At 51.8% G+C, this 25,390-nt stretch overlaps 1 protein-coding gene across 2 annotated transcripts in view; it reads right to left on the bottom strand.

Moving 5' to 3' along the window:
• Nucleotides 1-14,201: 14,201 nt before the first annotated feature.
• Nucleotides 14,202-25,390, bottom strand: part of MAPKAPK2 (MAPK activated protein kinase 2) — a 45,662-nt gene continuing 34,473 nt past the window's right edge. The window contains exons 2-10 of one of the 2 annotated variants that reach the window (XM_035010404.1): nt 19,403-19,542; nt 19,136-19,209; nt 18,774-18,853; nt 18,205-18,331; nt 17,517-17,592; nt 16,975-17,099; nt 16,622-16,707; nt 16,420-16,500; nt 14,202-15,920 (exon numbers count right to left, since the gene is read on the bottom strand). In XM_035010404.1, the coding sequence (XP_034866295.1) occupies nt 15,777-15,920; nt 16,420-16,500; nt 16,622-16,707; nt 16,975-17,099; nt 17,517-17,592; nt 18,205-18,331; nt 18,774-18,853; nt 19,136-19,209; nt 19,403-19,542 (933 nt within the window). In that variant the 3' untranslated portion in view covers nt 14,202-15,776. The remainder of the gene's footprint in view (nt 15,921-16,419; nt 16,501-16,621; nt 16,708-16,974; nt 17,100-17,516; nt 17,593-18,204; nt 18,332-18,773; nt 18,854-19,135; nt 19,210-19,402; nt 19,543-25,390) is intronic. The other variant, XM_035010405.1, reaches the window with a different exon arrangement.

The raw sequence follows: 25,390 nt of genomic DNA, 5'->3' as shown, positions 1-25,390 counted from the left end.
CAGTGACCACACAAAACAAGTAGTTTGTTTAGATTAGAATGACTTCCCCACTCAAGGCATGCACTGTTCAAAAACTTCAGTTAATTGTGCTGAGTGAACTTGAATTTCTCTACCGCAGGCAATCTGACTGACTATGCTACTTGTTCGGTTCCTACCTCTGCCTTCAGATTCAAGGCGCTTTGTCTCCCAGGCATGACGCTGAGAGTCCTCTAAAATCTGACTCTGCACCCCCATTGACAGACTCTTCCTAACTCATGTGTCTTCTTAAACTCAATCCCGACAAGTGGCTTCCAGAGCTTTGAAGGTGGGACCCGAACAGTGAATCTTTACTGGATCCTAGCAACTATCGCTTTCTTTTCTACTTGCTCACACATCATAGGTTTCATAATCTGCCATTATTTCCACTCCTAAAGTACAGAGGAGTAGTGGAGAGCCTTTCACAGAGAAACTGAGAGTGAGAAAAAAACTGAGAAAAGAAAGATGCACACATTGCAGGGTCAGCATGCGTCACAGACGCTGAAGTTTGGTAAGTAGAAGATAGGACAAATGCAACTCCATGTTTATTGCCAGAAACCAAAGCTTTGGGTGAAATCTTGAATGCCTAGAAAGGAGGAAGGGTGGGGAAGTTCCTGACCTACATCTCCCTTGGACTTTGGTGACCCCATGACTGGAATATATTTATTTGATGGCTGATTTTGCTGTACTAGGTTCCTTCTTTCCTCCCATTCTCCTTTTGTTTCATAACACATGATAAGACTCTCCTCCCTCCCCTCTTTTTTCCATGGAAAAATACTAAGAATGAATAAAGTCATATTAATATTATGAAGCATATAATAATCCATCATTCTAGAATCACATCTTTATTCCTGTATTCTGAATCAAATGGCCTTGCGATCTTATCCACAATCTTTTGTTAAAGAGTTGGCATCTTCTCTTGAGCCAGAAAGGAAAATAACCAGTCTTTTTTTTTTTTTTTTAAGAGCGGGAGAGGGGGTGGAGAGGTGGGAGGGGCAGAGGCAGAGAGAGAATCTTAAGCAGGTTCCACACCCAGCGTGGAGTTCAATGTGGACTCAATCTCAAGACCCTGAGATCATGACCCAAAATCATGAGTTGGACACTTAACTGACTGAGCCACCCAGGCACCCCCAGTCTTTTTTTTTTTTTTTAGATTTCCCCAAATCTACTTAGGATGTGGAATTAATTAGAATTATTAGAACTAAACAGCTTTACCATTGGGTATGTTAGTTAAGATAACACTAGCTGCTGTAACAGATAAATCCTGAAATCTCAGTGACTTAACAGAAATTTATATCTCACTCATGGAAAGAATGTGTATGGAGGGGCAGGAGTGAGCTGCAACGGGCAAGAAGTCTATCCCATTGTCATTCGTGCTGATGGAAGTTCTGTGTTATCATCACCCCTGAAACAGGATGGATTTCCCTCACAACAAAATGTGGTTTGGACGTCAAGACTAATGATGTCACGTGCACACACACACACCAGGAAGGCATGGAAAGGTTTGTTACTCACATAAGGAGACTTTCTTGGAAGGAGAAGGGCTGGTTCCAAAAATGGCTTGAGAGCACCTGGGTGGCTCAGTTGGTTAAGCAACTGCCTTTGGCTCAGATCATGATCCCAGAGTCGTGGGATCAAGTCCCTCATTGGGCTCCCTGCTCGGGCAGGGAGTCTGCTTCTCCCTCTGACCCTACCGCCCTCTTGTGCTCTCTCTTTTTCTCTCAAATAAATAAATAAAATTAAAAAGCAAAAATGGCTTGAGAGAAAGCAGAGAGGGGCTACTGGCTTGGGGTTCATGATAGTTGGGTGATGGAGCTTGGGTAAGGATTCCCAGGCACAGGCTGAGACTTTCATGGTTTGAACTTCTGACCACTGCATTTTGGGGGGCAGAAAGGGAAAGGGGAGTAGTGGGCTTGAAGGCTGTAAGCAAACATCAAAAATGGAGTCAAACTCTTAATTATACTTTGCTGCCCTCCACACATGGCTTCCATTGTTATCCTGGATGCAGCCAGATGACAAGGGAAGGGGAAAAGGATTGTAGGTTTTAACAGGTTTTTATAGGTTTTACTAGGCTTAATAGGTTTTAATAGGTCAGGCCAGGGAATGGTGGGCATATCCCTTCGGCCACGTTCCATTGATTAGAACCAAGTCACGGAGGACCTGGAAGTGTAGTCCCTGGTGGATGGCCACTTCCCAGCAACAACGATGGAAAGTGAAAGAACCTTTAGTGTATGGCTTGCCTTTTCTGCCACAGTGGAACACAAGCAGCCATGGATCTAGGTTTGTGGGGCCCAAAGCTTGAATAATTTAAAGACTTTCAGAAAAAATAAATTAGAGCTTACAGATCCCAAATTAGAAAAGTGGTTCATGCCAAGTCAGGACTCAGAAGCTGAAGCTTCACCAGCTTCACTATGTAAAGTTCTCTCATTGCAAGTCACTCTGGTGCAATTGCAGGGAGGCCATCACTTGCCACTCTCCAGGGTCATCCGGACCAGCCAAAAGGAAGGGGCGTGGTTTCTGGCCTAAGGCTGCCGTTTAGTGTTACACAGTTACAGAACTCCTTCCTGGGAGGGAGTACACCCCTGGACTGGTGACTCCAGAGAGTTCATGGAACTCCAGTCCAGAGCCTGTGAAAACAATTCAAATGTGCCCTGAGAACCAGGGAAGAGAATGATGTTATAACTTTGCTGTTAGTGAAAACAGGTATTACCTCTTTGTAACTACAATGCCTTAAAAAATTTCATCTCCTTGGGTTTTGCACTATATGCAGCTATTCAGTGGTTTGGGGCAGGGATACCTTTTTATTATTATAATTATTGATTTCTGTGTGAGAGAGAGAGCATAGAGCAGGGGGAGGAGCAGTGGGAGAGGGAGACAGAATCTTAAGCAGGGTCCACACCCAGCATGGAGCGCGATGTGGGGTGGATCTCACGACCCTGAGACCATGACCTGAGTAAAATCAAGAGACACACAACCAACTGAGCCACCCAGGCACCCCTGGGGCAGGCCATATTTTCTAAGCAAAAGATTTATAGGGGTGAAGCATGAAATATATGATTTGGTGTTCCATGATTCAGCAAGTTTGAGAAAGAGCAGTATCCCTTTGCCGGCCTTCAGCCTGGAGAATCTGATTCAGAGATGCCCCCCGTACGTCCCTCACTCAACCTGCTTTCTGGTTTGCCTGGGTGAGGGCATGGGATATAAACCAGAGAAGAGCTAGGACCCCATAAAAATGCTGACATACCACTTCCCCTAGAGGCCCCAGGAGCCAGGGACATGCCCCCCATGCCCATGCTAAGACTGGGGCCCAGCACCGCACTCAGAACGACTCCCTACAGGCCGGTCACGCAAGCATGTACAGACAGCAAAGTCTGGGTGGCATCTCTACTCAGCTCCACCGCGGAAGAGCTCTTGGGGGCATACATTCCTCTCCTTAGTTTCTCATTTTTCTTTTCTTCTTTTTTTGATTTTTCTCATTATTTTTATTCAGCTCTGTTGTACCACATTGAAAACAATTTCAGAAGCTTCTATTTGGAGAAAAGTGGCTAAAAACAAAACACTAAACAGAAATAAATAATAAAGTGAAATAACAAAAATCTGTTTAAATGGTGTCATCGCCAAGTCTAGACAGAAGCTGGGTCATTAAAAGGACTTCTCAGGGCATCCTGTAGTCCTCGGCTTCATCCCCCCACTCAGCCATACTTCCTGAAGATCCTCTGTGTGTCAGCTTTCCGACAGGTGCTGCGGACCGGGCCTCCGTGGGCTGCCCCTGCCCCAAGGGCACAGCGCCGTCAGCCTGCCCCTCCGGGCTGCGCAGGGTTGTGGGCAATTTGTCTGCGGCAGGCCCTGCTCAGCCTGCTGGGACACTGGGCTGAGGAATGAGACGGGTTGGAATGGTTAGTGCGGTTACTGCCACAGGACCCACTGAGGGCAGAACAAGAGGAAATGGGTTGAGACAGCAACAGGAGGGATTGGGGTTTAACCGAGGGAAGGCTGCCCCTTTATCAGGGAAGGAGGAGCTGTCCCAGGTGACAGGGGAGCTCCAAGCATCAAGGTGTCCGTTCCTGTCCTCCAGGAGGCCTTCTGTGGCTCTCTGACTTCTGGGGACTGCTCCTGACCCGGACACGTGCTGCCTGCCTGCCACGCCCTCTGGCTCTTACTCATCCGCCACCTGAGGCTGTTCTGCACAAAACCCTCAAGTCAGGGAGGCGGCGGCTCAGTCCCGTGCCTCTTGGTCTTCTGCGAGCTGCACGGGATACTGCGAGGCTCCTGCGGGCCAGGCGCAGGGGGCGGGGCGGGGGGAGTCAGTGAACAACACAGACAGAAATCCCTGCCCTTGTGGAGCTTAGATTCCACTCATGATAAATAAGTAAGCTGTGCAGATTTTTAGAAGGTGATCAGATCTTTGGGGAAAACATTAAGGAGGGTCGCTTTGGGGATGTACATTATAGTTCATTAAAAACGATTTTTTAAAAAAAATAAAGCCTTGGAGGGGAGGAGAGGGTGCCCAGAGTGAGGAGTCGGGGGTAGGAGGAGGGAAGACTGCAGTTTTAAAGAGAGCAGTAAGGGTAGGCATCACTGAAAACGTGACACGTGACCAAAGAGGAAATGAATTTTGCCCATATCTGAAGGGGGAGTGTTCCACCTTGTTGGGGGCCTGGGGGCAGGGGAGGGAAAGGGCCTATGCTGTGTCCTTCCAGCCCTTCGGGTCCACGAACACTGTTGGCCTCTAAATGTGGCCTCGGTTGTGTTCACTGCTCCTCTTTGCCTCTGGGAAGTGTTCCAACAGGCTATATCACAGTCCTGTACCACAAGAGGTTGTTTACTAGCCTCAGTTTACAAATCTATAAAATGGGGTTAACGATACCTCTACCATATAGGGTTGCTGGAGGTCAGAATTCAAAAGAAAAGAGGGGGAGCGGTCACAAAGGGGACCAGGGGTCTCTGAACAGGGCTGGGCAGTGTGTTCACTGGGCTTACAGACACTAGGTGCAAGGAACTGGGCTGAGGCTTTACACTGATTAGCTGTTTAATTCTCCCCAAAACGCAACGAGAAGATGCTCTCCTGTCACCACTTATAAGAGGAGATGGAGGCTTACAGAAGTTGGAGGTCTCCAGCCGGCACGTGGAAGAGGTGTGGACCTGCAAGAGTCCAGGGCTCCAGCCTACCCCACACCCCGTGCCTGGCCTGCCTCACCTGAGCCAGTTTTCTCCGCAGGTGTGAGCAGTGAGAACCATGTTCTGAAACCCAAGCTAGAGATAACAGCTCTCAGTTTCCTCCCAATCAGCCCTGATCTCTGCGGCCTCCTGTGCGGGGCTATAACCCAGTTTTCTTTGCCAAATTCTTACAAGAGAAGAGAGAAATACTGCTGAAATCAGGGGCCTGATTAATTTTGACAACTGTGGGAGGGGAGGGAAGGAACGCATTCTTAGAACTACGGCGAGGCTGGGCTGGCGGGCCCCACACTCAGCACATTCTAGATGCCATGGGCTCGGGGGTTTTGAGAGAAACCCTGTGACTCAGCCTAGCTTCCCATAGTCCCTGTTTCACTTGAAGGCACGCTGTCTTCCCATCATTCTCCCCTGGCCCCGCAACTCTGCCGGGCACTGATGCCCCACCGCCCTCCGCCCCCGGGGGGTGCCCAGCTGCTCCACGTCCCAGCGCGAGTGGGGGGTCCTCTACGCTGGGCTACGGAGCCACGAAACCAGTGGGCCGAACACACCTACAGCAGACACCACGGCACCCTCCTCTCGGAACCAAAGCCATGCAGTGTTCATCCCTTTTATTCTCCTTCTTACTGAAATCAGTCTGCTCGCACTGATACAGTAACAGGCCTACTACCTGTGATACAGGACAATAATGAGCGCTAACCATGGGCCAGGCATCGTGCTCAAGCGTTTACCTTTTTCATTTGTTCCTTGCAACGACCCTATGAGGAAAACAGTATCATCGTTCATCTGCGTCCTCTGAGAAGCAGATGCCAAAACGGGATTGGACACGCCAGGGGTTTAGTTAGGGGAAATGTCTTTAGGAGAGAAGAGAGGGAGGGAGGCTGGTCAAGCTGAGGGAGCCATCAGACTATGTCTGACCCCACTGAGGAGCGAAGGAGAGAAGGGTGGGCACGAGTGTCCTATACTATACTACTATGCAGTCTGCAGAAGCGGCCGCAGAGTTGCCAGGAAACCCTCAAACCAAAATCGGCCATCACTAGAGGCCTTGTTCCCCCAGGAACTGGTGTACTTAGCATCCCTACCAAGCCCAGTCACTGCCTGGGGGCAGTCGGAGGGAAGCATGGCCTCAGTGCAGATGCAACAGTGGGTTTCAGAGAACAGCACCTGGGGCCTTAGCATGATGCTGTAATTGGAAGTCGAGGCAACACATTCTCATAGTTAATACTTACAATTCCAAATATTGCTAATAATTTTTGTGGGGGGCGCTTGGGTGACTCCGTTGGCTGAGCCCCCAACTCTTGATTTTGGCTCAGGTCATGATCTCAGGGTCCTGGGACCGAGCCCCACATCGGGCTCCCCACAGTCTGCTTGTCCCCCTCTCCCTCTGCCCCTCCCCCGCTTGCACGCGCATGTGTACACTCTCTCTGTGAAATAAATCAATCTTAAAAGAAATTTTTGTGGTGTGCCACAGTTATTATCCCCATTGTACTAGTTGATAAACTGAGGCTCTGTAAAGTCACCAGCACATACTTGGAACCCAGTCTAGTATAACTCCAAAGCTTTCTCCTGTGCAGTGTGCATCTGAGCTATTGACCACCACATCACAAGCCCCATTCCTCAGACTCCATAATCAGTGGAGGGCTGGGCACACAATCGGTGTCCCATAAAGGTTTCTGGGGTAATGTGATTGAGCTCCTGTATAGTAAGAAAAAATGCCTGCAAGTTTCCTGTGTCCCCCATAACTCCTAGAACCCTGAGCCTGAGTCACCTCTTTCAGCTCAGGCCTTCCGGGCATGGTCTCCCTAACCAGATGGGAGTCCCCCTTGGTAAGCTCTCATGGCACTCTGGGCCTTTCTCACAGCACCTGCCAGTCTGCCTTATGTCAAAGTCATTTGCACACTGTCATCTCCTTGGTGTTCCCACCAGGGGCTTCACAGTCTGGGAAGGAGATCAATTAACGTGTTCAAGATCAAACACCAGCAGAAAGCCAGACAAGGCTGACTCTCAGATTTGTCTTTGAGCCATTCTGCCTACACACCCAAAATATATGCAAATAACTGTAATTGGGTGAGCAGAGCCACTGATATGGGGAGAGGCTGAAGGAATCCCCTTGCCCCTCCACATCTGATTCTTCCAGTCGCCCACAATGCTACCCAGGGTATACATCTATATTTTGGGAAGTGCTTTTGTCCTCTGATTCTCAGCTGACTTATTCTACTCTCAGATTGCCCCACTGCTGACAGTAAATCCATTCATGGACCTGTCATTCAGAAAGCAACATGCAAAATGCATTCATTCATAAATCGATACTGTCTTTCTGGGACTGCCTACCAAAACATAAAATGTACATACCCCTTTAATCTAACTTCCACTTCTAGGAACCTGTCCTACAGAAATCCTTACCCATGTGCAGAGATATTGTTCAAGATGTTTGCAACATTAATACTAATAGTAAAAAAAAAAAAAAAGGAAATGAAACATCCATCAAAAGGAGATAGTTAAATAAATTATGGTGCATCAAGGCTATGGAATACTCTGAAGCTGTTAAGAATATGAGGGTTCTGGGGCACCTGGCTGCTCAGTCAGTACAGCATGTGACTCTCGATCATGGGGTTGTGAGTTTGAGCCCCATGTTGGGTGTAGAGACTACTAAAAAACAAAAAACCTTTAAAATACTGGGGAAAAAAAGAATTTGAGAGTTGAATTCAGTCATGGACACTCACTAAGATATGCTGAGTTTAAAAAGCAAGTTGCATGTTGGTTACCGGGTATGGAAAAATTCTGGAGATGGGTTGTGCGACAATGTGACTATGCTTCACACTATTTAACTCCACACTTAGGAATGGTTAAGATGGTAAATTTTATGGTATGGGTGTTTCACCACAATTTTTTTTAAAAAGCAAGGTGTAGAACCATATGCCTAATGATCCCATTTGTACTTATTATAACCCTCAAAGAAATGTCTCACCTGTGTTTATAAGCATATAGCTGTGTAGATAAAGTAATAGAAATTTTTGTAAGGCTGGATAAAATCAAAATCACAGCAAGCTGTTAAAGTTATTTCTGGGGAGAGAGGTTGTAAAGAAGAACTTGCATTTTACTCTGAATGTGTACACAATGATGTGTGTATAATTTCTTTGCTGTTTGAATTACTAAAATTGCTTGTGTTCATTGTTCTTTCGGTAACATTCATCCCTCCAACAGATACTGAGTACCTATGCTGGCTCCGCTGTCCTTTTCAGAACTTAGAATAAGAGGATTAGGGGTGCCTGGGTGGCTCAGTTGGTTGGGCGACTGCCTTCGGCTCAGGTCATGATCCTGGAGTCCCTGGATCGAGTCCCGCATCGGGCTCCCTGCTCAGCAAGGAGCCTGCTTCTCCCTCTAACCCTACCCCCTCTCATGTACTATCTCTCTCTCATTCTCGCTCTCTCAAATAAATAAATAAATCTTAAAAAAAAAAAAAAGAATAAGAGGATCAGACTGGATTTCTCATCTCCTCTTCCTTGCAGACTGGCTCAGAGAATGGCCTGCCCCTGTCCACTTCCCTCCTGCCTTCGTCCCCGCTGCAGGCGGCTGTGGGTGCGGTGAGTAGGGTCAGAGTCTCGCTATGAGGACCGTTACTTAGAACAGGTTTCTGACCAGAAAAGGAGACAGCTGAGTGCCAGAAAACCATAGGCCCTTCTAGGTCTTACTGCAAATACCAGGTCTCCCTGGACCGCAGGCTCTAGGCACAGCTAACCAAGGTCTGGGGCTCAGACTTAGGTGTGATCGTGGTTTCTTTGAAAAGTAAACCTCTGACTGGTGAATTTAGAACCACAGATCTCCAAATCAGAGGGTAAGGGCTGGGAGAGCTCAGCTCATTCTGAAAGTTGAGGCCTCAGAGCCCCAGGAGGCTCTAGCTATTTGAGGAACCAGATGCCATGGGCCACTTGGACATGCGAAGGGAAGAAGGGATGAAGGGACAGCGATCACATTTCCTTTGGGCTCAGACAGCAGGGGCCTGATCTTTCCACCGGTTTTGGACTTGGGCCAGTGCCCCGGAGCCCAGGGACTCATTTGCATAACCATTGCATCTCAGGGCCCCAGCAAAGCTCCTCTCCTAGGATCAGAAATGTTAAGACCAGCATTTGGTCACACGGGGCCTGAGGGACAGAAACAAAACTGTGGTGGTGGGGCCGGGGCTGGGGGGGGAGGAGAAGGATCCTGTAGGGAGGGGAATAGCAAGGGGGGAAAGCCAGTCCCAATATTTCACTTGCAAATCCTGGCAGCAGTGTCCCATGGAGTAGGAAACTTCACCGTCCCATAGAGCAAGAAAGTTATGCAAACGAATGCATTTGCATGGCAGCCCTGGCTCCTAAAAATGACTTACCACACACAGGTTCCGTGCCTCTTGGCAGCCGCTACTCGCCCCCTGAGATCTCCCCCAAGACTTCCTGGCTAGAGGCTCTGGGTAGTAATTTCCCCCCAGAGCAATAATTATGCCCCCCCCCCCCCCAAAGAGGGTGGATGTACATTTCCAAGATAACCCTAGGCTTGAGATGTTGGTATGTAAGAAGTGTGGAAGCTTAGGTACATTAAAATGTGTATCTGTTACGGGGAAGCTCTGAGAGGCTCTCATTTCCTATACTGACGGGTGGTGTGAGGACAACCTGCAAAGAGCTATGGCGGCTCAGTGACACCCGGGGGAGGGGGTGCAAGGGAACCCTGGACAACCATTCAGCCCACTTTTCCAAGAGGAGCCTCCAGTTACACGTAACGTTATCCTTTTTCATAATGACTTGTAAAATGTGTAACTAAAAATGATCTAAGTTTAAGGTTTCTTTAAAAGTTAATGAACTGAAGATTAGAGGGGAAATCCCACTCAGGCTCTGTTCCCAAATTTTGGTTTTGGTGGGGAAGCAAACATAGTTGAATGAGAGGAATCCAGGTTGGAGGGGCTGGGAAGAGAAAATGGGCAGAAAAACACTGAGGATGTCCCACTGAGGGGGGTAAATCTTTCCCTTGGAGGAACTGATGGGGTCAAAGGTCAAGCTGAAGCCAGTAGGGGAGGGGGGGTGTGCAGGGAGCAGTTCAGACCAAAAGACATAAGGGGGAACCTAGATTCAAAGGAAAGATGTGGCTCCTGCAGAGACCGGAGTGGAAATCTGATGGGAACATCTCCACTGTGTTCATCCCTCATTGTCTACTGTCGAATCAGTCCTCCAAGGGCTCATAGGGGGCGCTCCGGGGTCTCTGCCAGAACTCCACCGTCTGCACAAGCCCCTGCTCTGCCTGTTTTATGTGTTGGTTTTCCCTGCTTTCTGTTCTGTTACCGTCAACCTGCTCCTCTAGGCTGAGCCCCATGAGGGCTAGAGACCCACTTCCAATTCATCTGTGCCTCCCCAAAGTCCTGAGCACCGGGCATGACACAGAGTAGGTGCTCAAGATGAGCTGAATCAGAACATGGCGTTTTAACTTTTGCAAGGGGGTTGAGTCTTCCCAAAGAGTGGTCGAGCCAAGGAGGCCAAAGCACTGATTCCCCTCAAAGCGTGACCTGTACAAGGAGGAACCCCCTTATACACCCAGGGATAGTGCACCCCCTGCTTCTCAAAGTCCTGGCATGGCCACATTTAATCCTCACACACCTCAGTGGGGGTAGAACTGATCTTATCCCTGGGAAGGCACAGATGTGAGGGCTTTGTGCAGAAGACAAGGATCCAGCGTGTGCTTCTTTGACCTCACTCATCCCTCCAGTGTCAAAACCTTTAGGGTGCTCAAAGGCTGCCCTGGGCCACCTGGGCTCAGACGACACACCCCTCACTGTCTGCAGTGGTTTTGAACAGATAGATTCAGACCACAAAGTAGGTGTCCAGGCCTGTGGAGGCAGGGAAAGGAAAAGACAAGGCCTCTCAAGGTAGCACACTGAGAAGGAACTGGGTCTTACACTTTGTTTTTCCCAAAGCACAGTGCATATTAGTAAGTGTCTAGGTATTTAGTGATTTAGGATTTGGGGTGGTCTCTTCACACTGGTCCTAGTGCAGGGAGAGGAGAGGTAGATGAATTTGCCAAAAGGCCCCCCAGAGCTGGAGCCTGGTGTCCCTTCCAAAGAGGAGCTACTTCCAAACTTGGCCAAACTCCCTCTGGGGTGGCTGAGCCCCTAAATGTGGACTTCAAGAGACAAAGCCAGCGAGGGCTATATTCCTGGGGCCCAGGGCGCAGAGGATGCCCCCCAAGGTGCTCCCATCCCCGCTCAGGCCCACCTGGGGAGTGGCCAGCAGGTCTGTTTACACTTATGGGGTGGGTAGGACAGCCACTTTCCCCAGCCTCACCAACCCCATCCTCCTCCCCCGAGCAACAGAATTTCCTTCACACCCTGAGCAGGCACTGCCCACTCTGCCCACTCATCATTCACAGCCCTCCATAGGTGCTTCCTGTCTCCAACGAAGTCAAAGGAAAACCCCAAATTTACTGTTACTGTTTACCAAACCAACTGCGTCAACCCAAAGCACAGAGACAGGCCCTCAAGTGAGGGCAGGACTGACAGCAGCCTAGACCACTGGCCCCACTCCAAACCTAGGGCACCCTGTGCCCTCTGGACGGTGGGACTCATAAAGGCCACCTGGCACCTTATAAAGCATTGAAATCCATGATTTCATTCAATTCCTCACAATAGCCACAGGGTGCAGGAACCTCACTCCCATTTCATAGAAAAGGAAACAACTCCACTCAGTGGAGGGGAACCCAATATGTCTCACTCTTGACCCCCCTCCCCCTTCCTTACCAAGACGACTTTGGCATTTTTGTTTGTGTGTGGTTTGTTGTTTTCAAGGAACTCTAAACTTGGAACTGGAGCTCCAGGTGAGATTCACCTCTGCTTAGTTGTGAGACCTTGGGAGGGTCATTTTACCTCTGTAAGGCTGCATTTCCTCATAGGTAAATTGGAGACTAGTCCTTAAGTCCTCTTTACATCTTACACCCCTGAAGGTCATTCAGGAATCACACCTTGTTGCCTCCTGCACCCATGAAAGCCAGCAATTGCCTTTAGGTCCAAGTTCCCTTTCCCATCCCACCTGGGAATTTGGCTGAAGGAAGTTAAGTGACAGGGAATCATGGAGCCACCCATGCGGGGCTCAGGGGGACAGGGAGGAGTGCAAAGACATGGCTAGACCCCATGTGCCACACTGGGCCCCTCCTGGCCCTTCACCCCCAGCCATCCTCCCTAAACACCAACTCCAGGACAATCCAGCTGGATCCTGAGCCAGGCCGACCGAGACCCAAGAGGCCGTAAACACAAGTGTTAGCGTGTGGGGCACGAGGGTGAGAAGGCTGTGCAACAGGCCTCTGTGATGAAGCAGGTGTCCCGCAGGCGCCCACATCCTGATCCCATGGACCTGGGCACATGGTCCTTTACACCGCAAAAGGAACTGCAGATGGGATTAAGGTTAAGAGCCTTGTGTTGGGGAGATTATCCTGGATGATCTGCGGAGGCTCAATCTAATCACCCAAGTCCTTAAACGTGGAGACCTAGCTCCTGGCTAGGTCAAAGAGATGGGACCACAGAAGCGTCAGAAGGATGCGATGCTGCTGGCTTCGAAGATGGAGGAAGAGGGTCACGAGTCAAGGAATGCAGAAGCCATCTGAAGCTGGAAAAGGCAAGGCAACGGAATCTTCTAGAGCCTCCAGAAAGGAATGCAGCTCTGCTGAGACCTTGATTCTAGGCCAGTGAGACCCTATCAGACCTCTGACCTGCGGGACTATATTACATTTGTGCTCTTGTAAGCCACGGAGTATTAGGGCAGCAACAGAAATACCGCCTCCCAAGACAGCAGAGCGTGACAATGCCCTTCTGCCCTCTCACCCTGGCTCGCCTCCTACCAGCCCTCGTTCCCTCTTCCGCCAAGTTCTCGTCACTTCCTACACCTGTGTAAGTACAGACAACGTAACTGGATTTCCCTGAGAGCAAAACCTCATGCTGGTTTATCTGAGCAGTGGTTTCTAGACGGATGAGTGGAGTCTTGAGCTGGCACCGAACCTCGACAATCCATTCAGGAGTTATAAAGGGGAGGTCAGGGGCCACCACGGGCCACCCTGCCCGTGTCTACAAGCCTGAGCTGCAGAGCCATGATCCTGCTAATGAAGGAGGGATGAGCAGGCCCCTGCCAGGCAGAAGGCCAGGTGTGAGGATGGAGAACACCCCAGGTCTTTGGCTCCTGAGTTCTAGTGCAAACCACTTAGCTGTGTGACGTCCAGTACATTCCTCCGCCCTGTCAGCGCCCTCCCTCGTGAAGCGGGGTAAACACCCTGCCTTGCCTTTCTCCCTAGTCAGCTCTGCGACAGTGGGAGAAAATGTGAACTTACCTAGGGTGCACTATTTGTCTTTCCGACTGGCAGGGGTGGGTAGACCAATGTCTACCTTAGGCCCTAATGCAAACCAATCCATTGTGTGATCCCAAACATCCCACCTCTGGGCCTTGCTCTTTTTATCTGTGAATGGGGGGGCGGGGGATGGGTCACATGAACGCTGAGGCCTCTTCCAGGTCAATGCAGACTATTTCGCTTTAAGCCTAACCCCTATCGCCCCCTCATGGAATTTTCAGGAACTACACCACCCTGCTCCCCTGGTCTCTCCCAGGATTTGACCCCAGAAACCCAATCCAGCAGGTCCCTTCCAGCTGAGGAGGCCAGCACCTGGCTGTGGCTAAACAGATCAAAGACCCATGTGCTGAGAAGCCACCTGGCTCCTGGTTCAGTATTTGACAAAAGAGCATGGGCTCCCCGCCCGCCCCCCCCCAACTGCCATCCCACGCACTCTAAAGGAGAGCAGCATTCGTGCCCCTACGGCAGACGCGACCCGGCCAGAGCCTGGACAGAACAGGTGCTCCCTCACCTGGGAGGCCCTCCCATCCTCTCCCCTCCCAGGACACCCAGATTCTGCCATCCCAAAATACAAAACTACTCTCCATGGGTGCAAAAGGAGACATGGGGGGTGGGGGGTGTGGAGAGGCTGAGTCCCATGAAGGAAGAGCAAGAAAACCTTTCAACTATTAAATCCGTTTAGTAAAGACAATTTCGCTCATACAAAACAACAACAGTTTACAACAATCTGAGTGCTGGACACACCATCAGAGACAGGGAGGCACCGCGGGCACTCGGAGCCCTTCCCCCACACGCAGAGAGGATCCGAGCTACTCCTCCAGCAAATCACCCCCGAGGGAGAAGAGAGCTGAAGTATTAGTGCAACCCCCTGCCCCGAAAAGACCCTGGCCAGGAGGACTTCTCCCCGCGTTGCTCACTAAAGCAGGGGGGGCCCTCCCCGCCCTCCCCCTCACTGGCCGGGACACACAAAGCTGAGTTGTTTGGGGTGGAGGTGAAGCGGCTAATGGGGAAGGGGCAGAGTCGGGACATCTTTGGTGTGAAGACTCCCCCACCCGCCCACTAGGCCACAGTGGAAATTCGCAGGACCACACAAGTGGCGTTTTCTTTTCCCACAACGGGGAGCTGGCCAGTGCCCCCAGAGCCCGGGAGAGCGGCCAAATGCAGGAGCTCCGCATCACTTCTCAGGGGCCCGGGCTCCTCCCCAAGAACAGAGAGGAGGCCTGGTAAGAAGTGGCTAAAAACGGAGGGAAAACTGACAAGAACCGGTCAATAATGGCAGGAAGGAGAAGAAGAGAGGCTGCTCGGTGGGTAAGCGCCTCAGAGGACACGGACCAGCACTGAACGGGGAGCAGGGGGCCGGGGTGCGGGTGGTCCAGTCTTCCTGGTCACTGTACCAGTGCCTACGTCACTCCTCTTCCTCCCAGAACCAGCCAACGGGCAGGCCACGGGGGCCCTGGCTCAGAATCGGGACAGGCTTCTCAGGCACTTTGGTAGACCCAACATGGGCACGGCAGGCCCGAGGAGGCGCAAGGCTCTTGAGCCACGGCAGGGCCCCTCTCCCTGCAGCCCCGCCTGCCCCGGGCCCTCAAATGCACAGTCCCAGACACAGTTGTGGGTACATGTACACACGCACGCACGCGCACAATCACACTCGCCTCTGTCCGTCTGGCACACTGGTGACGTCTGAGGGCTCCAGCAGAGGGGGGGCATCCTGGCCCCGACCCCCTCCCCACAGGGCCAGGAGCTGCCGGAATGCCTCAGCCAGCAGGGGCCTCAGGCCGTGGTGGGGAAAGAGAGGGCAGGTGGGACAACACAGGGACAGTCCCTATAACAGTTTCCACAAATACCCTTGAACCAACCCCCAACCTTTGCACATCCAGAGAGGAAGGGGTCTGGGTAAGGAGGCAGACTGGGGGAAAGAACAATAAAAGAAGTTTCATAAAAATTCTAAGTCAAATTACTGATAAAACTGCAAAATGAGCACAGGTTCAAGAGCATCTTGCTCCCTTCTCTCCACACGGCCCCCCAGCCTCCCAGCCTCCCGCCTCCCAGCCTCCCTCTCTGAGGCGGCCGGAACCAAAGGCAGGTCACAGCCGCTGACGGGGTTTGGGGCTCCACGCCGCCAAGGAGGAGGTGAGGTGGAAGTGGACAGTTCTGTGTCTCTTCGTTTAAAAAATATATTCAGGTCGAGAGTTATTGCTTGTCCTCCAGTGGAGCGGGATGGGCTCAGAGGCTCAGTGAGCAAGAGCCGCCGCCTCCAGGGCCCGAGCTTTCTTCCGCCTCTTCAGAAGGAGAGGATTAGACGCATCTTCAATCTTCTTTATCTTGATCTGCTCGTAGTCAACACGCATTGTGGCCAAGGCACTGGTCATCTCCTCCTGGGGAGGGGGCAGGGTTCCCCCAATGGGGAGGCAGGGGAGACAAGAGACACAAGGAAGGGCAGGGTGAGGGTGACAGAGGGTGGGAGCGGGAGACGACAGTGGGTCGGTGGGGCCAGAGCTGGCAGCAGCCTCGGCCCCGCCTGGGATCAGCAAGAGCCCTGAACTGGGAATCAGGGAGCTGGGCTCTGGTCCATCCCAGCCCATCGTTAGCTGGGGGACCTTGAGTAGGTCACTCCCCCTCTCTGGACCTCAGTCTCCTCATCTGCAAAATGAGGAGATGATAGCAGACAGCCTTTCAGGTCTCTCCAGAGAGCCAGTGAGCAGTGGGCTTGCAGGGAACCGCCACAGCTGCGTTTACACTGACATGGTTCCCTGGCCCAGCCTGCTCAGGGAAGTGGCCCAGGGTCACTGCTCTTGCTATAGCAGAGACCCCTGGGGCGAGCGTGCGCAGACCTCCCTCCCCCCGGAGCACCCGGGCAGCCAGTGGTTCCCTCACCTTGACGTCCTCCCACCGCTCCTTGTCCTCCTTCAGGACCCGGCTGGTGTGCAGTGGGGTTTGAGGGACTTTTGTTGATTGCTGGGGAGGGAGGAGAAAAGGAGTTCAAGTGAAAGCCTGGGGTGGAGCAGAGTTGTGGCTGAGCCCTCTCCCTGAGGGACAGTTTCCATGGACCAGGGTCTCTCCGGCCCACCCGACTTACCATGATCCAGGGGTGGTTCATAAACTCCGTGATGGTCATTCTCTGAGTGGGCTCTGTTTTCAGCAGGTTCCGGATGAGCATCTTCACTGCGGGGGTGGGGCAGGGAGACACTGTTCAGGGGACACGCTCTCTCTTCTGCTTCTTCCCCAAGGTTTCAGGGAGAAACCAGATGCAGGGGCGGGGGGGGGGGTTGCAGGGAGGCAGACTGCCCAAGGAGCTGGCCCTGAGCCAGGCCCTTCACACAGACAGGACGGACCCAGCAGGTAGCAACACAAGTACAGACCCACCGCCACACCACGCACGTGGGCGGGACGCCCACAGGACACACGCGTGTGCAGGTGTGGGCTCCTCACCTTCCTCCGATACTTCTGACCATTCTGGGTTGGGAAATTCATACTGGCCCATTCGGATGCGACTCTTCATGCCCGGAGAGATGGCAAGACCGTGGTTGGAATAGAAGGGGGGATACCCACACAGCCTGGACCAAGAAGCAGGAAGGGAGGGGCAGTGCTGGAGTGCAAGGCCCCTAATTCCTTGCACCAGGAACAGGGTGGGAAACGGGCTTCTTGTAAAGGTCACAGAGAAACTGGAACTCGTGGATTTCAGGCACAATAGATGAAGTCAAGAACAGGGCCCAGAAATCCAACACACCAAGTATCTATCTAAACCACACATTTTCCTGTCTGTTAGCTAATTTATACCCAGCGCTTAGCTATCAGAATCCAATAAGCACGGAGAGAAGGGGACATGCAGGGGCTTTCCAGGGAATCCCCCACCCAGAAGGGGATGCAAACCTTTGCTTCTTCCTCTTGTCCCAGAGAGGTACAGGCCTCCTTCTCCGCCCTGCCCCAGCCCAGCCCCAGCCTCCCCCCTAGGCCGTCCCTGATACACTCACAGGATGTACATGATGACACCCAAGGACCACATGTCACAGGACTTGTCATACTTCTCCGGACCCAGCACTTCTGGAGCTGCAAACCAAAGGTCAATGTGGGTGGGTCTGGCCCTTGGACACCGTGATACACCCCAACTTCTCTGTGGCTCACGCTCTCCATCCCAACCCTTCAGCCCATCATGATGGTCCTGCAGCTGTGGGTAGGAAGGGGACAGCCATAACCCAGTGGGGCTTGGGTGGGGGAGAGCAGAAGGGAATCCTCCAAGAGGAACCCTGGGGCTAGAATCTGAAGATGAAACAATCCCTGAACTGAAGAGCCTTTCCGGCTCATGCTGTCCACTTAATTTGACAAACATGAGTTTATTCTGTGCCAGTCAGCTGGGGCTCCAGAATGACATCTGTGCCCCAGACCCCACTGGGAATCTGAGGGCAATGACAGCTCTTCTTGGGGAAATTACACGTGTGCACAAAATCCTGCCTATAATCTCAGACAAATTAATCTCCCCTCGCGCCCCAATCCCAGCTTAACTCTGTCAAACCCTACTTCTGGGCAGGTCACATCAACACCAGCTCCAGAAAGGGTCAAAGGACACGACTGTCCCAGGCCCAGTGGCCGCTGAAAGCTGTAGAGAGCGCCTGAGAACGGCTCTGGGGAAAGACAAGCTCCCCGGGCCTCCTCTGGACTTACCCACATAGTACGGCGTGTAACAAGGAGTGGTCAAAGAGTTGTGGCTGGTGGTTTCCTTGGCAAAGCCAAAATCTGTGAGTTTCAGGATGGCGTTGGGCCTTTTGGAGGTGTACAGGAGATTCTCAGGCTACAGGGAGAGAGAGACAGACAGAGGGCAGCTCTGCTGAGCCTGTGAGGAGCCATGAGAATCAGAAGGGTAAGGATTCCTGCCTTCCCCCTTTCAACCATCATCGGCGCCCCTCGATGGGCACGCCACAAGGAGCGTTCCTGCCTTCTGAGAGCTGACAGAGTATGTGGACACCAGAGACAAACACAGAGAAACACCTAACAAACACCACAGGGACCTAGGAAACCAAAGGTGTGACTATGTGGTGCTGACGAAGGAGGGCCACAGGGCTGGGCGTAGCCACAGAAGGCTTCGCTCCTGGGTTTGGGGGTTTGCCCAGAGAGGGCAGAGAATGGCACCCTGCCCCATTCTGCCCTCGGGAACCAGGCAGCAAGGATGCAGGGTCACCGTGGCCCCTACCACACCTTGGCCGGGGGGAGGGGCAGCAAAGCACAGCGGGTACCTTGACATCCCGATGAGCAATGTTGATTGAGTGCAAATACTGGATGGCCTCACCAATGCTCTTCATGATTTCTGACGCTTCTGGAGCCGTGAGGTGGGAGAGAGAAAGAAAGGCACAAGACGTGTTGTTAGGTTTGATGACGCAGTACACTCAGTCCCCTCCCATCAGCCCCAGGCTCCCTACACCCACCACCCACCCTCGAAGCGGAGAAATGAGGAGAAGCTGTCCTGATTTAGCGGGCACGGCAGGCCTGGCAGCGAGCTGGAGCAGGCTGCGGGCCTCAGCATCTTCTGTGGACGGCAGGCACTGGAGCCCCCCCCTTCCCACAGCCCTGCCCGCCGGGGCCTGTCCCCACAACAGACCCTTTCTACCTCTTTCTGTGAACGCTTGGTCTCCTCGGTCCTGGATTCGGCTAAAGAGTTCTCCACCATCCAAACTGAAACAAAGCCCCAGTTAGATCTGAAGGGGACAACGTCCCACCACCCCTCCCCTCTCCATTCCCCACTAAAAGAAATCAAGCTTTGGCACTTGGAGCTTCGGGGTGCAGAGCCGGGCAGTCCCCAGAGGGCGAGGGGCCTGAGCGGGCAGTGGGGCCGGGCCGGGCGAGGAGGACAGGCGGGGCTGCTTACCACTCCATGACGATCAGCAGGCACTTCCTGCCTGCATACAGGTTCTCGTAGACATCCACGATCCGCACGATGTGGGGGCACTGTGAGGCCCTCCAGTGCAGCTCCACCTCCCGGCGGGCCTTGGGGCAGTCCTGAAGCATCTGCAAGCCAGAAGGCTTCCTGTGTGGCTACGCTGTCTCTGCAGGTGGACAGGGGGCTGCCACCCGGCATGGGTCCCCGCCAAGGCCCTGGCCCAGGTGCCCGCTGGCGTCCCCGCTGGTGGACCATAAACTCCCCGCTACTGCTGGGCCTCTGCCAGCTCCCTTGGCCTTTTCTCTGGCCTCTCCGAAATCCTGACTTAGAGTTTTGTAGCTCCTTTCTCTGACCTAAAAGAAACCTTAAGATGACCCCCATGGGGCCTTGACAGCTACACTGAAATCCGCCCTTGGACCATTCTGAGGAGAAAGACAGACTGAGGAAAATGAATACCATTATAGAAAGAATACCATTCCGTCACCTGAGTTGAGGCTGCAGCTCACTGATGAAGCCAGTACAAGTCACCACAACCTCTCTCCAGACCCCAGAATCAGTAAGAAAAGGTACTTCCAAGATCCCTCAAAGTCCAGCGCACCAAATCCAGAGCAGTGTGCTTTCTACCTCTGTGATTTACTTCATTCAAACAACCAACCGCCTAGGGAGTCAGCCTGATGGGGTCTGAATGCTGCTTCTTCCTAGGTTTGCCACCTTGATCAAGTTCCTTAACTCACGAGCCTCCTTCCTGTGCCTTCTTCCATGGACCAGGGGGCCAGGGGCAAAGGGAACCCAGATTCTTCACCAGCTTCAGGGGCTGAATCCTGACAAACCTAAGCCAGTCCCTGAATTCCTTTACTAGTGACTAGCTTGGGAACAAGCCTAAGACCCAATGCTGGCCAAGAAGAACTTTGTGACAAATCTGCTAGAGGCCTCTTAAAGGGAGCACAAGGAAGCTACAGCATCTTTCCCGCATATGGCACCTGGAACCACGGCAGTCCCCTTAGCGCCATAAGGGAGACCAGCATAAGAGGACAAATCAGCGCACTGAGGAAGGCAAGGAGGAGACGCGGCAGCTACCTGGGTCCTTGCTGACACCAACGAGCATCACTCAGGACTTGTTTTTGGCAAGATAACCATCTTTCTCTACTCTTTAAACTGCTTTTAGTAGAGTTTTTTATTGCTCAGAGCCAAAGGCATCCTGGCCTATCCCTGTGTAAAACGGGGGATAGATCTGTTGCAAGGATTAAATGAAACAATTCTGCAAAGCGCCTAGCAGCGTGCCTGGCATATGCCCAACAACCAGGGCTGTCGCTTTCACCACAGAATGTCTGCTAAAGGCACAGCACAGATGCCAGAATAATTAAGACAAAGACCCTGACAGACTTGCCATCTCTGTGGGCCGTCAAGATTAGCCCCACATGGCCCTACGCAGTTGGGGGATGCAGCAGGAAAGGCTCAGAGATCTGCTGGGCAGTGCAGGAAGCTTGGTCAGAAAGATCAGATGGCCAGGGTGGAGCCAGGTTACAGAGGGCAGCGAAAGGCAAATACAGGAATTTCCAGCAATAAAACTAGAATGCATCACGCCCCAGCCCATGATATATTGGGCCTTTTCTAACTGTGCAACTGCATTTTATGGGATGAGGAAACTGAGGCTCAGAGAAAGAGTGTGTCCAGGACTAAGTTCCTAGGGAAAGGCAGAGCCAGGGTTGGAATCCAAGCCTGGCAGATTCCAAAGCCCAAGCCTTTTCCATGACACCACAAAGCTTGACAAGGAGGGGTGGAGGCCGAGACTTGTCAGTTTCAGACAGACAGCTGCGGAATGACCTTGCAGAGGCAATCCCCAAACAGGTGCCCATAGTTCCATCTCCCAGGGAGCAAGCAGGAGGCAAGGTCCCCATGGGGTCCCACTGCCACCTAGTGGCCATCTGGGGACACTGCACAGGTTGGGAGTTCTGCCACCGACAACTTTATCATGGACCAGGAAAAGCTTATTTTCCTTTCCCATGCCCTAAGAAAAGCAGGAGGCGGCACTGGCCAACTTCATTTGCATGTAATTCAACTCGACAGGCATTTATTGGGTCCCACATTGTGTTGGATGCCAAGATGAAATAGAAGAGTCCCAATCTGAAAGAATTCAGGCTGGGGGGGTGGTGTCAGAGTACTAGGGGAGGTAGACACAGAAACTACTTATAACCCAGTGAGATAATGTGCTATATGACCGATAAGTTCAAAGGGTTCAGAAGCAAAATTTCTCAGAGCAGCCACATAAGAAAGATCTCTCTCGCCCCCTACAGGTACATCGATCACTATGAGGCCCAGAGAGGAAGATTTACTCAGAGGCAACATTCGGTTATGGATTCACAATCAGGGGAGACTTGGGACCCGGTCTGGAATTTGCCAATATCTCCACTGACCTGGGAGAGATCATTACCTTCCTAAGCCTGTTTTGCATCTGTAAGTGAGGGGGTAATGCCTACCTGGCCCCCTCCCTCACAGAGCCATCCTAAGCACCTAATGAAAGAATACCTCTGAAGAGTGCTTTGTGATCGGACAGGCACTCGTCACTGTAAGCCCCAGCGTAACTGCCACAGCACAGGGACCCTCTCCGTCACCTGAGTTGAGGCTGTAGCTCACTGATGAAGCCAGTACAAGTCACCAGCAAGACTACAGGCTGGGTTTATGTTTGCCACCCAGTGACCACAACCTGGGAAGCAGCTTCAAGCTCTGACCAGCTAATGCTAAGTAAGGACATACCAAGACCCAAACCCAAGGGCCCCTTGGTCCCTCCTGAGCTCAGAGCTCGCACTCCAAGGTCTGTTCTTTCTGCCTTAGACAGGTGAGACCGTGTGGCAAAGGAGGAGCTGCAGTCAGAAGGCCTGGGTTCACATCCCACCTCCAGATTTACAACTTTTCACCTGGTAGATGAGCCAACACCCCAGCTCTGTACTTCCTAGCTTGAGTCAGGTAAGCCAACCGACCTTTCTGAAAAGGGTCTTCTCATTTGTTTTTTTGGTTTTTTTTAAAGATTTTATTTTATTTATTTGAGAGAGAGAATGAGAGACAGAGAGCATGAGCGGGAGGAGGGTCAGAGGGAGAAGCAGACTCCCCGCCGAGCAGGGAGCCCGATGCGGGACTCGATCCCGGGACTCCAGGATCATGACCTGAGCCGAAGGCAGTCGCTTAACCAACTGAGCCACCCAGGCGCCCGGGTCTTCTCATTTGTAAAACAGGATTAGATTTAGTGAAATCAGTAAATTGGAAAGAGTAGTATTTTTAAATGATAAAAGAAACATAGAAAGAATTTCCCATGAAGACTGGTGCTTGGCATCCAGGTATGTGTTTATCAGAAATCCCTGAATGGATATGAAGACCAACTCAAGCCATGAAAGCAAGACCTTCAACTGAGTCAGGCAGGCAAGCTGGTTGATGTCATGCGGGAAGATCTTGAAGAGCCAAAAGGCCTTGTAGACAGCTGTGGGGTGCAGAAAGCCTGCAGGGAGGATATCAAGAATGTCCTAATCTGGAGTACGGAGCTAAGTTAAGAACAGTTGGGGGGGGGGGGGGGGCTGAGCTCCAAGCCAGAGGAGACAGGAAATGAACAGGATTCCTGAGGTACTGTCAGGGGCCACCAGCAGGTTCAACCAGAAGCCAACAGAGTCACTTAGGAAAGATAGGAAAGGCTCACCTCTCCGGCATGGACAAAGACAGTGGAGGCCAAAGGACCCAGGTCTATAGATCTCAGGGACCCAGACTGGAGGAAGGAAGGAAGGAAGGAAGGGTCTTCCCACTAAGAAGCCACACGCCCTTAGACTCAAAAAGCCTAGAAGGGTTTATGAAATATTTTGAGCCCACGCAAAGCATGGAACAGATACTGTGACTTGTCTCCACCCCCTGTAGTTCGCGTCTGAAATTCTCTTGCACTGTAGAAAAGGTTAATTGTTGCATGTGCTAAATTGCAATGCAATAGGCAAGGCCACCTACCAAGTGTGGCAAGGGCCAGGGACCAGGCCACAGAGCCCACTGCCTGGGGAGGAACCTCTAGGATGGCAGTGGCAATGAGGGAGACATGGGAGCGCTCCCAAAATACTGTTCCATGCCTCAATTTGCGGGCACCTGAAGGGAAGAGGAATGGGGCCCCCAATTCTGGTTGCTTATGGCCCTGTTATCCCCCCCTCCCCACCAGATCTTCCATCATGGGGCCACAGGAAAAGACTCAGGAGTAGTCAGCATCCTAACACTAGCTGAGCCAGAGAAATGGGAAGAAACTGAGCCCTGGGCCTGACGCATGGCTCGCCATCAATGATGATAGGAGGACTGGACAGGAAGGAACAAGCCCCAGGCCCCAAGGGATCATTCCCTTGACAAGCTCTAATATTTGCCGGGTGTGTGAACTTGTGGAAGTCTCTAACACCTCTGTGCCTCAGTTTCCTATCTGTTAAAACAGGATAATAACAGTACTTGCCTATATTAAATGAAGCACATGATTAAATAGATGTACATCCTGTAAATTACTAAGAGCAGTGCACGGCACATAGTGAGCAGCCCATTAGTGCTTGCTATTATTATTTTGCCCCCACTTCCCACCCATGCTGTTGCAGAGTCCCACGGGGGGTGGGCAGCTGGGGTCCCACTCACACCCATCTCATTTCAGGGGTTACGAACAGCCCCAGGCACTGGGCAGAGGGAAAGCCAGAATACTGGAAGGGAGGCAGTCTTTGGTGTCCCTGCCCTGCGCTCTCCCTCTGCCTGCAAACACCACCTAAACTGAACAGCTGGGGGCGGGGTGCACCCGTCGTGAGAGGAGGAAGCCATCCCTTCCCAAGACTGACTGGGAGCGAAGAGAGATGCAAAAGTCTGAGTCAGGCACTGGGAGTGATGCCGGTGAGCGGTGTGTCCTTAAAGCGGACCTCCTCGGGTGCTCACAGCAGGAGGTCAGCAAAGGCCCCAGCCCCGCTCCCGAACTTTGTGCTTAACGGGTACTGGTGCTAAGTACTCCGAACGGGGAACCCTCATGCCCACCCCAGAAGGAGCAACCTGCTTTATAGATGAGAAGACTCGGGCTCAGAGAAGCTAAGCAATTAGTTCGAAGCCTTCCAGCAGCTGCCGGCGGCAGGGCTGGAATCTGATGCCTGTCCTCACTGCTCCTGGGGCTCCTCTTCCACCTCCCCACGGTAAAACAGCAGAGGCAAAGAACCTGCCCAGACAGTGTACCTAGGTACGTTGTGATAGCAATGCCAAAAACGGGGGCTGACAGAGGATACAGGCCTGAAAGTACAAACCCTTTGATCCTGGAAATCTTGCTTTTAGAATTTTACCCTAAACTACTCTCCTAGACGGAACCTTAAGGTATGCACATCCCAATCCCCAGTCAGTTACACCAACCAGAAAGCGGAGGCCCAAGAATAAGCAAACAAGATTGCTTTTTTTTTAAGTGCACTTATCTATACAATCAATCATGAAAGTGATGTCTGAACAGAACATTTAATGCGGAATGGATTCCCGTGTCTGTTGGATTCTCGGTCACCCCCGGTCACGGTCAGTGGTGGCACTCACTCTGTTTTGTTCTTTGCAGCACAAATCCCAATCTTAGTTTCCTTACACTGACTCATCAGAAAGTGTCTGATCGTAAGTGAAAAAGCCAAGTTACAAAGCCTTATTATGTAGAGTACAGTTCTATATATTTATTTACACCTGGGGGGGGTGTAAAAGGAACGGCATTCATACTCAGTAAAATGCTAATCGGAAAAATGCTAATCAGAATTCTATCTGAAAAGCAGGATGACAGTGACTTCCTTTTTTCCTCCTTAGATCTTTATTTTCTAGGTGATTTATACAATTAGCATTTGTACTTTCTAAAGAGGCAAAGAAAGCAGCTTAGCTTTCCAAATGTAAATTGGAAGCTGTCATCCACACCCCAGGCCCGGCGGCCGGGAAGCAGAGGGAAGCAGAGGGAAGCAGAGGGAAGCAGAGGGAAGC

Source organism: Mirounga leonina, unplaced genomic scaffold, assembly GCF_011800145.1.
Source record: "Mirounga leonina isolate KUSES-001 unplaced genomic scaffold, KU_Mleo_1.0 Mir_154, whole genome shotgun sequence".
Classification (NCBI taxonomy): domain Eukaryota; kingdom Metazoa; phylum Chordata; class Mammalia; order Carnivora; family Phocidae; genus Mirounga; species Mirounga leonina.
Note: the sequence above shows the minus strand (reverse complement) of the source record. Positions and strands in the feature narration are given on the sequence as shown.